Source organism: Herpailurus yagouaroundi, unplaced genomic scaffold, assembly GCF_014898765.1.
Source record: "Herpailurus yagouaroundi ecotype Mexico unplaced genomic scaffold, PumYag 530, whole genome shotgun sequence".
Classification (NCBI taxonomy): Eukaryota; Metazoa; Chordata; class Mammalia; order Carnivora; family Felidae; genus Herpailurus; species Herpailurus yagouaroundi.
In genome coordinates, this window is record NW_024412747.1 from 8,052,660 (window position 1) to 8,066,961 (window position 14,302).

Genomic DNA, 14,302 nt, shown 5'->3' on the forward strand with positions numbered 1-14,302 from the left:
TTTGTTTTTCCAAACATGTTTCCAAAAGACTGTTTTATTTTAAAACACACACAGAGTCAGACACAGATGCCTTTTGAACCGTCACGGTGGAGAGAGTTACACTGATTGCTTACACCGGCTACCTCTTCCTCTCTGCCGAGCCCATGGCTCTCACGTCTCGTGAAGCACGAGTAGATGACACTCTTCCTTCACATCACTGCTTGCTGGAATAAGAGTCCTCAGATGACAGCAATTATGTGACCACATTTCGCATAACTGTTTGGCAATTATTAAAGTTTTGCAGTTGCCGGCTTTCCTAGGGGTATCTTACAACCTAAGGAAAAAAAACCAGCTAATGAAATGACCTTGAGTTTGCCCATCCCCATACAGCTGTTTAAGCCTGACACCTGTGTGGTTTCACAGGCTGACAAAGCCCCGACGGAGACACCTGCCTGTCCGCAGGGGAAGCAGCAGCCCCTCCCCTGCTCTACTCCCACCCCCGCCCCACTGGCCAGGCCCAGAGCCAGGATTAGAACCCAGTCTGCTTTCTGAACTTCCAGCCTCCTACGTTCTAGTACATCCACACCCACGTTACATTTGCCATCCATGATTAAGAAATCCATTCTGTCATCCTCACTGAATGAGGGTTTTATTTAGGGTTTGTTTTGGTTATACGCACCTCTTACCAAACTCAAAGGTTGCATGTTCTGAGGTTGCAGACATAATATGACAGAAGACTGGGATTTCATCATTCATATTTTCTTCAGCAAGAAACTAGCATTCCCACCTTCGCTATTTATGTCAACCATTCCTTTGTTCGTCTACCCTTTCTCTTCAACCCTTCTCCGTCAGCCACACGCCCCGTCCTGGTTTTCCCTTCATCCTGGCAGACATCTGCCTAAAGCTCTTTCATGTAGGTTTGACAAATGTACTGAATTTCATGTAGGGGTACAAAACTGCTACTTGTGAGAATATCCACTCAACGATGTAGTGCTTATTCAATATAATCACCAGACAAGTATTTTTTTTTCAGATGCTAACACTCTCCCCTTCTAAAACTATCCCATCATTCCTATGAGAAATGTTTGTTATCTCCTCTGACCTTTAAATCTCTTTGCTTATATCCATACTCTCAACTCTCTTTGCATACCATAAACAAATGACCCTGCCTTTCTGGACTGGATTATTTGTTGATAAGCCAATGGCATCTGGAGAAGAGTAAGGCTGGATTATTCTCCCAAGGAGGTGCTATCGGCCCCAATTCTGAGTTCAGAAAGTCTATATGCTGTGAACACTGACCCCAACCCTTTACTGGGGAAAGAAGGGATCCAAGAGTAGACAGGGAGAAAATGAATCCAAGGACTCAGATGAGAGGTATTTTCTCCATGTCCGATAAGACTGGATGTGAAGGGTCCAGATCTCAGACCCTGATTAATTATGCTAGAAGCTGATAATTTTTTTTTTAATGTGTATTTATTTTAGAGAGAGAGAGCATGAGCAGGGGAGGGACATAGACAGCGAGACAGATGATCCAAAGTGGGCTCTATGTTCACAGCAGCGAGCCCAATGCAGGGCTTGAACTCACGAACCAGGAGATAATGACCTGAGCTGAAGTTGGACGCTCCACCGAGTCACCCAGGTGTCCCTGAGGCCGATAATTTTTTAATTTAATGAAAAAAAATTTAAGTAGGCTCCATGTGGGGCTTGAACTCATGAGCCCTGAGATTAAGATCTGAGCTGAGATCAAGAGTCGGACAATTAACCGAGCCACTCAGCTGCCCCATATAATTTCTTCTTAAGGTTTTGTTTTCAAGTAATCTCTACACCTAGTGTGGGGCTCAAACTCAAACTCTGAGATCAAGAATTGCACGCTCCACCTACTGAGCCAGCCAGGCGTCCCTAGAAGCTGATAGTTGTTATGTTGTGAGGAGACTGCCCATTTTATGCTTGCTGTGTGTTCTCTGCACCTTGTCCTCACTTCCCTTTGGAAAAACCTAGGTAATATAGTTCTCTTTATATTAAAACTCTACTGTTGTTCATTTTGATGAAGTCTCTGGTGCCACAGTATACTTTGTTGTTTTACCGTATGGTGATAAATACAAAGTGAAACCACATATGTCACTAAACTGTACTTACCAAGCACTTCTTCTAATTTTGTCGTGGCAGGTTCATTCACATTAAATACACTGTGACTATTTCTAGGGGAAGAAAATGCAAAAAACTCTTATCGCATAAACTTGGGTGGGGGGAAGTCAATGTTCATTATTTATACAGTAAGACTACTTTTCTTTTGTTTTCAAGTTTATTTTATTTTTTAGTAGTAATCTGTACACCCAGTGTGGGGCTCGAACCCACGACCCTGAGATCAAAAGTTGAACGTTCCACCGACTGAGCCAGCCAGCCGTCCGTAAGCTTGACCGCTCTTACCTTCATTCACTCAAAAGAGGAAACATCTAACGATCTGCACATACACGTATGTATTTAGGTGTTGCACGTGGGCATATACAAGTGTATACATGCACACACACTCTACTGTGCTCCCCCAAAATCTTTCTTATAATTAATCTATAAATTTCAATATTAGGTCAAAGCCAAACTGCTGGCCTAAAACACTTTTTGTGCTTTAGTATCATTTTTGTTCATATCCACATAAAATTTGCACAGTAACTCATACTGACGTGACCCATCAGCAGATGGGTGAGGGAGGTACGGTATAATGTTTACGGATCATCTATTTCTACGACTTTGTCTGGATTCGGGGCTCAATTGTCATTAGCCGTCGCCGCCCCTTCAGCACCCATGCGGTCCCAGGCAGTACTTACACTTTCTTCTTCTCTACCACACCTAGCCTCACAAAAGCTGCTAAGGCATTTTTCTGTACATCGGAAGACAATACGTCGTAACACTGCGAGGCACCTGGGACAGAGAAAGAAGTGAGTGGACCACTTCTTGTTTTCAACCACAGGAAATCACCACCCACAGGGGTGTGACTGACCTTGATCAAGAAGCTCACTGGTGAATTTTCTAACTCCATCCAAGTACTGTTTCTCAGTGAAGTAGTCTTCTTCTTCGTGCAAGAGGTATTTGCAAATTATCTGGTTTTAACAGAAAGAGAAAAACGCAGCCAAATACAAGAGGACAGCCAATAACGTGATAGTGCCCCTCATCACAGAAAGATACTTTATGTAAGAGCAGAATAAATGCCCTCCAAGGTTTGGGCACAGAAAAGCCACAGAATTCTTGGGTCCCTCTTGAGCTCGTATCACTGCTTATAGTTAGAAAAAAGAGTTTGAAATAGTATTGACATTTATTAAAATACAATTTCTCACTTTGATGGGTTGCAAATTAAGTGAATCACCATCAGCTTAACAGACCTTACACTACTTAGGAAGAGAGGACCAAAAGTTTTGCAACTGTTTTTTCTCTAAAAACACCTAATAGGCCCCAAATGCTAATGGCTTCTAGCACAGAAAGGTGCTTTGAGATAGAAGAAGCATTTATCATTTATCTACTAAGTGCCAGACTTTGTACAAGAACTATTTCATAGGCCACAGGGCCACTCTGCAAGGAGGTCAGTCCCGGGCGCCTCTAACCGGTGCACAGAGCTCAGAAACAGAGCCCTCTTCTTGCAAATATGTACAGTCCCTTGAGAGCTTCCACTGCAAACTCCCCTTCTCCCTTTGAATCCTGGCACAGTTCCTGCTGGGCATATAGACCCTCCCCCCTCTCGAAGCACTCCTAGAGCTCTGACACACTCTTTCTGATACTTGCACCCCAACCTTTCCTTTCCCTTCCAACATCAGCCTTTAGTGATAGAAATAATTTCTGTATAGAAATTCTGATAGAAATGACTTTCTGTATCATTCAAATCTTGCATTTACTGCGCGCCTATGATGTATCAAACACCTTGCTACGTGCTACGAAAACAGCTGTTAAGATACAGCATGACAGTGCTTGGGTGTAAGTGTAGTTATGTGGCGTCATAAAGCTGCTACCCTCTGGGGTCTGAGACGGTGAATCACCTGAGAGGTGAATCTTTCACCCTATTGATCAATCTCCCTACTGTTCCACCATTCACCTGGGGGAGACACTTGCCCTTGGGGCCAGAAGGAAGTACAGGCTGGGGGGATCTTAGTTATACCGGATACGGGAGGATGAAGCAGAACTTCCTAAGAGTTACATACCTGATAAGATTCCACAAAAGGTTTAAAGAGGGCTATTAAAAATTCTAAGACAGGATTTCCTTTCGGGGTAACTAGGATGTCCCTTGTTGTCACTTGTATTGTCTCACTTTTACAGAGCAGGTAACAGCCTTCTTCAAAGTCCTGGGAAGGAAGAGGAGAAGACAGAGTGAATCCACTAATTTAGGTTAACGGGGACACTGAGAGAACACCAGTTAATTCCACAACCCTTCTGGAAGGTTCTGGTTGTTAGCAGCCAGAGAAGCGTGTGTGCTAACACACAAAATGCGGAACCTCAAACAGCAAACACACAGAAGATTCATAAGCCTTAGAAATCACGACCCGGGGCATGGATTTTTCTCACTCTGCATGGCCACACTCCTTACATTCCAACAGGAAGGACATACAGCAGGTCCTCAAAATACGTGGGGTTATGCTTATGCTCAAAATCTGCTGCCCTCATTTTCAACTGAGGAAAACCTGTGCTCCCTGGCACAGCGTACAGAAACCTAACTACTTGCCATCCTGTTACACCGCCCGCCGCGGCAAACCAGCAGGCCAGCAAACTACCGGGAATCTGGGAGCCCGATTCCTCATGAGCTGTCTATACCACTGGGTAACACTACTGCTCGCCAATCTCAAAGCAAGAGGCCCGACACATTCCAACAAGTTGTTAATGGGAAAATGTGTGGCAGTCGGTAAATTTTGTTTTAAGTTTATTTATTTATTTTGAGAGAGAGAGAGCCAGAGAGCCAGACAGAGTGAGTGGGGGAGGGGCAGAGAGAAAGGAGACATAGAATTCCAAGCAGGCTCCATGCTTGCCAGCACGGAGCCCAACACAGGGTTCAAACTCACGAAACCGCAAGATCATCACCTGAGCCTAAACCAAGAGTTGGACGCTTAATGAACCAAACCACCCAGGTGCCCCTGCTGGTTGGTAAATTTTTAACAAAACGGTGTTGATTTATTTACAGTGGCTGCACTGAAGGTTGAAAGAAAGACTCCCTTCTCACCGAATAAGCCCTACATTACTGACTAAACTTGACCAAGAACCAAAACAGAGCTTGCTGAGCTGTGAGTGTCCAAGTGTCTCTTTAATTCTGCCAAATGAAGCCTTGGAGAAAGGGAGGTCACACTCGTGGATGCAAGCCTACCATTTCCAGAACTCACACTGCAAACACAGTTGGGCTCTTCGGCTGTAAGGATTTACCTTGACTGTGTTTCCTGGAAGGAAGATGAACTCATCTGAAAAAACACTGACCAGGAAGCGAAAGCAACTGTAGACATCCTCTGGAAATAAATTAATTACATCAAATTACAACACGGCTTTTGAAGGGAGTACCAAGAAGTCCTTGACTTTCCAAAATGCACTGCTTCAAAGGCATGTTATTCAAAGGCAGGGACAAGAATTAGGGCCCCCAAAGGAAGCTATAACCAATCCAAATTTTACGTACAGAACAAACTATAGTTTAGCAGTTTCAATATTGAATCTTAATCACAACTAGGCCTCAAACCAGTCAGTTTGGTGACGAACAAGATGCCACATTTCTTGGATGCTAGGGTCTTTCACTTTCCCCTGCCCATGGTTCCTTAGTAGAGAAGGAAAGCAATGACTTACTTCAGTCCCTTCTCTATTCATATTTCCTGCTGTCTTTACTGTATCTTTAGCACTAGAAGACATCAGCACACAGCAGAAAACACGGATTCTTCAGACACTTAGGTCTACCTCGCCCATCAACCACAGAGCCTTCTTCATTTTTCTGACACATGCTATGAACTTCTCATTAGAAGAATATACAGACGCATGGACAGGAAATGTTGCCTCCAATTTCAGGGTGTCTCCAACACTCTAGAAGACCATGCATGTGATCCTTGGTTGTGAATGAATTTCAATGTAAGAAACCTCAGATCAAGATTTGAGTTTCCTGGGTCTTGAACTAAATTGTCTGACTTCTCTCCAGGGCCATTTCCCCATCCACAAAATGAGGGCATGGACACAGGACCTGTGAGGTTCATTCCAATGCTAAAGGTCTGTGGTTGGCACCGATAATTCTATCTTTGGAGCTTTGAAAAACAAAAACAAGCACAGCAATGTGTGGGCCACACTCCAGACCCACTGAATCAGAACGGGGCTCGCCCTTAGTAATTCCAGCATAGCCTGGGTAGAAAACCCCTGACCTCAACTACAGGTTCCGGTGGACAAAAACGGTTTTATTCATTGTTTACACTCCTCATCGCCACTGGGACGCTACTGGGTATCTAGTAAGCACTCCTGCACTGCTGGATTGTTGTGCCCATGCTGACCGGGACAAGGACAGCCGTGCTCTAGTCCCAGAACCTTCCTTAGGTGATTAGGTACCTTTCCAGGCCTCACTTCCCTTACTTATAAATGGAGAGGTTCAGGTTAAATGATTTCTTAGGCCCCTTTCAACTCCCAAATGTTAAGTGGATGGCCATGTATTTAGGGAACAAGCCTAGCTTCTTCCGAGTACACAGGGCCCCTTCTTTGATGGTGTCTGGGACGCACACATGTGGCTGAGCGTGATAAGGCTTCAAATGCTGCTCCCTATATACGGAGCTGAACGGCCAGGTCTCTTCTAAAGTTCAAGACCACATTCCCGAAAGTTACCTTTCCGCAACCCGGGTGTCATGTGCAGTGCCATGGCTACTAAGGAAGGGCGGACAAAAATGTTGAGCAACTGGTTCCTGTAAGCTGAGCACATGAGGAGAGTGATATGCTGGAAGAGAAGCCCATGGACCACTTCTGAGTCTCTGGAGTTCACGTTCACATTCAGAACCACCTGGTCTTTGACAAGGCTGGCGATGTTGGAATGCAGAAGAAGGTTGGACTGGATAACTTCTTCAGCAGCTTCATTATCTACACACAAAGACAATGCGTTCAGGCAGCAAAGAAATGGGATGGGTTCCCTGATGGGAGTCTTAGGCTAGTGTATGCATCAACGCTAGGGACCTGACAGATTTACTTTCAAGCGCCAGGTTCTGGTTTTAGGCTCTACCAACTGAAGTAATGATACCCTACGTGAAAGATACCTATTTCTTTCTTTCTTTTTTAAGTAATCTCTATGCCCAACGTGGGGCTCAAACTCACAATCCTGAGATCAAGTGTCACATGCTGTTCCCACTGAGCCAGCCAGGTGCCCCTGTGAAGGGTATTTTCTTTTAAAAAAAAAAAATTTTTTTTTTTTTAACATTTACTTATTTTTGAGACAGAGAGAGACAGAGCATGAACGGGGGAGGGTCAGAGAGAGGGAGACACAGAATCCGAAACAGGATCCAGGCTCTGAGCCGTCAGCACAGAGCCTGACGTGGGGCCCGAACCCACAGACAGTGAGATCGTGACCTGAGCCGAAGTCGGACGCTTAACCGACTGGGCCACCCAGGCGCCCCAAGGGTATTTTCTAAAAGCAGTATAAACTCTGAGGACATTTAATGCACTTTCTTATCTACCCCTAAATTGTCAGCCACTCTGAAATGCATACCAATTCCCAGTCTAAAAACCAACACTTCCTCAGGAACCAAGGGTATCCAGAGTTTTGTAAATAGCAAGTTACAGGATAAGAAAATCACATGCATGTGAATTCACAAAATACTAAGATAAGAAGGCTCATGATGAAAACATACTTCACACACACACACAAACACACACACACACACCCCTTGCTTAGACCAATTAATTCCAAGACGGCAAGAATATTGCTTTGCAACTTTGCTGGTGAACAAAGGGTAATCCCAGAGGCACTCCCCTAGCACCAGGCTTCCCTGGGCACAGGCGGACACTGAGGAGGTTTTCTGGTTTTTTCACATCGGAGAAAAGTAAAGAACTGAGCCCCTAACAGATGCTGGTAACTTACCACCTGACACTATGCTGGCCTAGAGAAGGCCAAGAAGTTAGTATTACAGAAGCGTAAGGAAGAGATGGTGATACTTAACCAACATTCTTGGCAAGGGAAATCATTTTACTGTTTCCCTGAGCCAAAGAGCTGGTTGCCGGGTATGTAGCCAGGCACACTGGTCAAGCTGGGCAAAGTCTGCTAATGCTTTGCAGAAGAGACAACTGAGGGGTGTGGGGTTTCCTTCTGGACTCGATCACATTGCTCTAGATGCACATGTCTTGTCTCCGCTTGCTCAAGGTAATGACATATGGTAATGTTATATACATGATATAATGTGACATGGCATAATGATACATGTATCATGAAGACCTCTTGATAGGAGAATGCTTAGGAATACGTGGTAAGTGGAGTAAGGAAGAAAAAAGGAACTGAACGGATATACCACATTCTGAATCAGAAATCATATTTAATCACTCTATTACTGTTACTTAGATACCAACAGACTCTCACTCTATAATAACTTAAATTATTTCAGTTGCTGAATAGATACTCTTAGCTACAGACTGGCCTACTTCTTCCATCTTGAGAAAACAAAAACGCTTGGGAAGACAGGTGCCTAGGTTTTCACATGCTCCTGGGCCAAGTAGGAGTCAGCACTTTACCTACGCTTTTCTCATGATTTTCTACCTGAATCACACTCAACGTGTCCTTTGCCGCCCATGGGAACATGTGTCTGACTCATCTTTGTTTCTCTGCTGGTGACCACTATTCAAGGCGATGGCCACTTCTGCTGGCAGTTCTGCCTAAACACCTCATAGCCCCACCTCAGCTCTGCCATTGCCTTGTTCAGGCTCCTTCCCTTCCCATTCGTGTGGCCCAGCTTGAAAACGGACACTGGTTGTTTTCTACAGTTGTTGCAGTCATGTTTCCCTGCTTAAAATCCTCGACTGTGGGGTGCCTGGGTGGCTCAGTTGGTTAAGTGCCCAGCTCTTGATTTCAGCTCAGGTCGTGATCTCACGGTTCGTGGGTTCAAGCCCTACATCGCGCTCTGTGCTGACAGCATGGAGTCTGCTTGGGATTCTCTCTCTCTCTCTCTCTCTCTCTCAAAAATAAATTAAGGGGCGACCAGGTAGCTTAGTCAGTTAAGTGTCCGATTTCGGCTCAGGTGATATCTCACGGTTCGTGAGCTTGAGCCCCACATTCGGCTCTCTGCTGTCAGCACAGAGCTTGCTTCCGATCCTGTCTCCCTCTCTCTCTCTGCCCCTTTCCCACGTTCTCTCTCTCCAAAATAAATAAACATAAAAAAATAAATAAACTTAAAAAAAAATCTGCGACTGAGTCCCGTAAACTACAGCTTCCAGTCCAGATCCCCCAGGCAGCAGGCCCAGCTAATCCAGCCTGTGTCCACATCTTTACCTTCCATCATCCGTCTCCCAGAGCCAACACTGTAAGCTCACCCACCCACCTGCAGGCCAGCATCACCGTGATGCGGTGCTATTGCACCATTTCACGTTTCCCAATCCCTACGTTAGCAATCCCTTGCCCGCTCGTCTTCCAGAATGGCTCCTGCTTTTCCATCAAGATCGGTTCAAAAGTCATTTCTATGAAACCTTCCCCGAGCGTGGCCCTTCCCTACACAGGGGTCTCAGCAATGCTCTGCGGTCCATTCGAAGTTCTTTGTGTGTGTTTCGCTGGCCCCACTTCACTAGATGCCCCGCCCCTGCCTTCCACACGCCAGGAGGACGTCCCACACAGGGGTTACGCCTTGTTCTCTCCGGCCTCTGGGTAGTTCCCAGCACCCACCAGGCACTCAAGAGGTTTAATGAGTGACCAGTGGGGAGCTATGAACGGATTACATTTCCAACTGTGGTCTCTGCAATTTTGACTCAAAGAGATTGGAAACAGCTAAAGCTAACACTTGGCACACACGTCCCAAACTCCCGGCGAAGTATTTATAACGCCAATGAGGGCTTTACAAAGTTGTATTTTTCCGAGAATCGTGTAAAGGTCCACAAGACTGGCCCTTTGGTCCTTTTGATGGGGTGAAGCGAATGGGCTGCAAATCTAATGTGGTTTAAAACGAGGTGGGTGTATTACACCGACGACAGTGAGCAGTGAGTAATGCGTAGAACTGTCCAATCAAGGCTGCACACCTGAAACAAAACACGTGACGCTAACTGTATTTTAGTAAAAAAAAAAAAAAACCAAAAAACTGTGAAAAAATAAAAATAACAAGAAGTGGGTACAGAGGGAGGAATATGCGGAGGAAAGGAGATTCATCCACTCTCCACCCTGCTAGGTGCCAAGGAGGCAGCATTTTAATTGACATACCCAGAGTCTCATAGGAAGAAGTGACACGTAGGCAATTGTTCTCAAATAATCAACATACTGTATTCAGTGTCCCCCAGTGATAAAAACAAATGACGTTTTCTTTCTGTCTGGGGCGCCTGGGTGGCTCAGTCAGTTAAGCATCGACTCTTGATTCGGCTCAGGTCATGATCTCACAGTTTGTGAGTTCAAGTCCCTCACAGGGCTCTGTGCTGAGCCTGTGGAGCCGGCTTGAGATTCTCTCTCTCTCCCCCTCTCTGCCCCTCCCCTGCTTGCTCTCTCTCGCTCTCAAAATAAATAAATAAACTTCAAAAAAAAGTTTTCTTTCTCTCTGAGCAAAGCTTTGCTCGGTGTCCTGTGTAGGTGTTTCATGTCTAGGTGACAGCTTTTCCAAATTAAGACACAAAAAGCAAGCACGCTCCTCACATACATCTCACATACGTACCGGGCCAGGTGAGAAACCCCCCGAAGGCCTGGGTTAAGCTTTTCAGCCATAAAGTCTTCTCCACCAGAGCGTCAAAGTCCATGGAAGGCTGGTTCTGAAGCAGAACAGCAGCCATGAGGGCCCACGGGCTCAGAACCAGGTTTTGAATTTGCAGAAGCTGCATTTTATAGGCAACTTCAGTGACAAAGGCATGCATGTCCTCTGACTGTTTCTGAGGGATATACCTATAAGGAAGAACAGGGAACAACAAATTACAGTTTTGCTACCCACACTGATGTGAATGGTGAGGGAGGGGAACGGGAGAAGGCAGACCCTTTAGAAGGCTTCTCATTCTTTCTGCCAACCGAATTTTCTCAGGTCACAGTGCAAGAATATACTTACTGTGGTGTCGTCTGTCCCTCTGTCTCTACGGTATGCTCTTGAGAGGTGATAAAATACACTCAGGGGGACACAGTCCTATTCTTCCTGGTTCCAGGCAAAACAACTTCTGTTGCTTTATAACTAGGATGTATCACTTCCTCTGTGAAACCAGGGGCCTGAACTACTCTGCCCTCTCGGAATTCGCTCGCTGCCTTTGAACACCTCTCTCACAGAACACACCAGCTTACGTGGTAACTGCTCGTGCCCGCCCTGGATGGGCCACACAGCTTGCCTGACTGCTACGCTGCTCTGCTGAGCAGCTCACGATCCTCGCCTGACAGATTCTTCAGGCATGGATCACCAAACCTGGTATCCGATATCAGGAACCGATACAGAACAGGCTGAAGCAGGGACAGGCACAGGACCTGAGAGTGTCCACACCGTAAGGTGGCTTAATGGGAAAGCTGGAGCCAGTGAGGGCACCCCGTCCTACGTATCCGAGATCTATAGCGTGGAGCCTGTGGCAGCATAAAGCTACCATCTGCTTGATCGCCGGCAAGGCCGCCAGTGAGGCACTCCAGCTGCCGCGGAACCACTGGCGCTACGGATGAATGATGAACGATGATGTGGTCGTGTGAAGCCTGTCTGAGCAGGTGGTTTCTGTCTCCTTACTTCCCCATGTGTATTTCTCTAAATTAAGAAAATCCAAAGGTGTATCTGCACCTGCATCCTGAAAGAACCTAATACATTTCTGTGCCCATGAAACGATAACCTGTTTTTAAAAAATTACTTGAGAGAGAGAGAGAGAGGGAGGGAGAGCATGCGAGAGTGAGGGAGAGGGGCAGAGGGGAAGGAGGAAGGACAGAGAGAGAATGCCAAGCAGGCTCCACGCTCAGCGCAGAGCCCGACGGTGGGGCTTGATCCCACGGCCCAGGGACCACGATCTGAGCCAAAATCCAGAGTAGCGTGCTCTACCAACTGAGCCACAAGGGCGCCCCAAAACTATAACCTTCTTGAGGACTGGGACTCACCGCCATTCATTCTGACCACATAATCCTTTCTAGGATTAACCACACTTTGGCCGACCTACCAATAGTGCTCAACGATTCCCACACACGCAGTACGGGCGGCGCACTGCACGCTGTGGTGTAGCGTAGGCGGTAGGGCACTGGCTCCCCTGAGAATGAGCACTGACCTTGCCTATTTGACACACGTATCCTGCAAATGTAATTCTTTAATTGAAGCTTTCTGCTCCTCTGATACGTCATCTCGGATAACTAAGTTGCAGTCCTAGAAGGGGTCAACTCAAGAATCACAACTACCCTTCCAGATTTTCATCCTAATCTCCATGTCGGTTATGAAAACACAGGTCTTGCACCTTGGAATCAAGTTATACGGGCTCCGACTCATCCTTCCAGCTGCCAGAGATCGAAGTGACACAGGGTCTCCGAAGTACACGTGGATATTTCCAAAATTTTCAGAGAGAATCTTCCTGGCTTTCAACAATCCCTAGTGGCGTCACGACAGGGGAAATGGGGATAAACAGGAGTAAGTTCAGAAAGGAGTTGGTGTATAAATGAGCATTTTCTCTGAATTCAAGTAAAATCAGATTCAAATAAAAGTTTGGTTGTCCTAAATTTACGCACAGTTGTGGACTCCTTTGGCTTAGGCACCCCCAGGAGCTCATACGCATAAAGAGTTTCTTCCAATATCTTGTCGTAACTGATGCTAATTGGAACAAGGTACGTATCAAAAACTTCTCTTTTAAAAAATGGTTCCATCACAATATTCAGAAGACCTGTAAACAGGGAGAAAGGGTTTCCAGATGTATTGAAAAGTGGAGTAAACAAGGGGACACAAACAGGAAGACCCTGAAGTGCACAATAGATACTAAGCCCATAAATAGAAACAGTTACAACTTAAACAGTTAGGCTTAAAAAAGAAAGAATATCTTGCCAAAAAAAAAAAAAAAAAAGTGCCAAGCTGTATCCAGTAGCTGTGACCACACCACATCTTCTGGATTTGTATTCTTCCTTCAATCTCTAAAGGACCTACCAAATTTTGGAGTCAGTGTCTTGGCAGAGCGACTTCTTGTCCCTTCGAGGAAAAATTCAACAGGAGCATAACCATTCTTTAAAGAGAAAACAGAAACAAACAAAACAAAACACAAAACCCATTGCCTAGTCTCAGAGTGAGAAATGCTTTTTCCCCCATACCCAAACCATTTATTTATATATTATATATATATGTAATACATATTATTAAATATAATTTAAAAATATAATTATTAAACATAATTATTAAATATAATTTATCGTCAGATTGCCTCCATACAACCACCCAATGCTCATCCCAACAGGTGCCCTTCTTTAGATTCCTTCCCCCAGGCTCCCAACCCCCCACGTCCAGCCTTTGGAACCAACACTGTGCACGCGCAGGGCGCAGGGGCAAAGCACGGGCAAGAGGGCCGCAGGTCACACAGGCTGCGGAGGTCATATGCGTTCCTGCAGCGGGACGAGTGGCTGAGCGTTCGGGAAGGAAGAATTTAAGCTCCTCCAGCAAGCTCGAGTGAAAAGGAAATACAGCTTGAAAGTACTCGGGAGTTATCTGCATTTACCCGTAGCATGGTTTTCACGTATTCAGAGAACACGGCCCAGTAAAGTTTATTGCCACCAAAGGTGCGTCGCATGAAAAAGGCACCCGACATCCGCAGCAGCTCACTGACCATTTTCATTCCGAGGAAGTCTAGGAAATAAATACAGAAGGGGATCACCTTTTTTTGCAGGTCTTGGAACTTTCCATAAATACCTCAACTCACATTCTATGAAGAAAGATTTCGTGTGTGGAAAACACCCCTGTGATATTAATAATTACACTTCCCGGGGCACCTGGGTGGCTCAGTCGGTTAAGCAGCTGACTTCGGCCCAGGTCATGATCTCGCGGTTCATGAGTTCGAGCCCCGCATCGATCGGGCTCTGCTGACAGCTCAGAGCCTGGAGCCTGCTTTGGATTCTGTGTCTCCTTCTTTCTCTGGCCCTTCCCCTCTTGAGCTCTGTCTCTCTCTTTCTCTCTCTCTCTCGAAAAATAAACATTAAAAAAAAATTAAAAAAAAAAAATTACACTTCCCGACATGAACATCCGTTAAGGACCTCTAA

General features: G+C 45.6%; 1 protein-coding gene across 3 annotated transcripts in view; it reads right to left on the reverse strand.

Annotated features, from left to right (window-relative positions):
* Positions 1–14,302, reverse strand: part of GNPAT (glyceronephosphate O-acyltransferase) — a 33,783-nt gene continuing 19,481 nt past the window's right edge. For all 3 annotated transcript variants that reach the window (XM_040464948.1, XM_040464947.1, XM_040464949.1), the window contains exons 5-16: positions 13,765–13,892; positions 13,203–13,278; positions 12,794–12,945; positions 12,526–12,656; positions 10,788–11,011; positions 6,790–7,038; positions 5,371–5,450; positions 4,164–4,304; positions 2,975–3,074; positions 2,802–2,895; positions 2,116–2,177; positions 1–313 (exon numbers count right to left, since the gene is read on the reverse strand). In XM_040464948.1, coding sequence (XP_040320882.1) covers positions 270–313; positions 2,116–2,177; positions 2,802–2,895; positions 2,975–3,074; positions 4,164–4,304; positions 5,371–5,450; positions 6,790–7,038; positions 10,788–11,011; positions 12,526–12,656; positions 12,794–12,945; positions 13,203–13,278; positions 13,765–13,892 — 1,481 coding nt within the window. In that variant the 3' untranslated portion in view covers positions 1–269. The remainder of the gene's footprint in view (positions 314–2,115; positions 2,178–2,801; positions 2,896–2,974; positions 3,075–4,163; positions 4,305–5,370; positions 5,451–6,789; positions 7,039–10,787; positions 11,012–12,525; positions 12,657–12,793; positions 12,946–13,202; positions 13,279–13,764; positions 13,893–14,302) is intronic.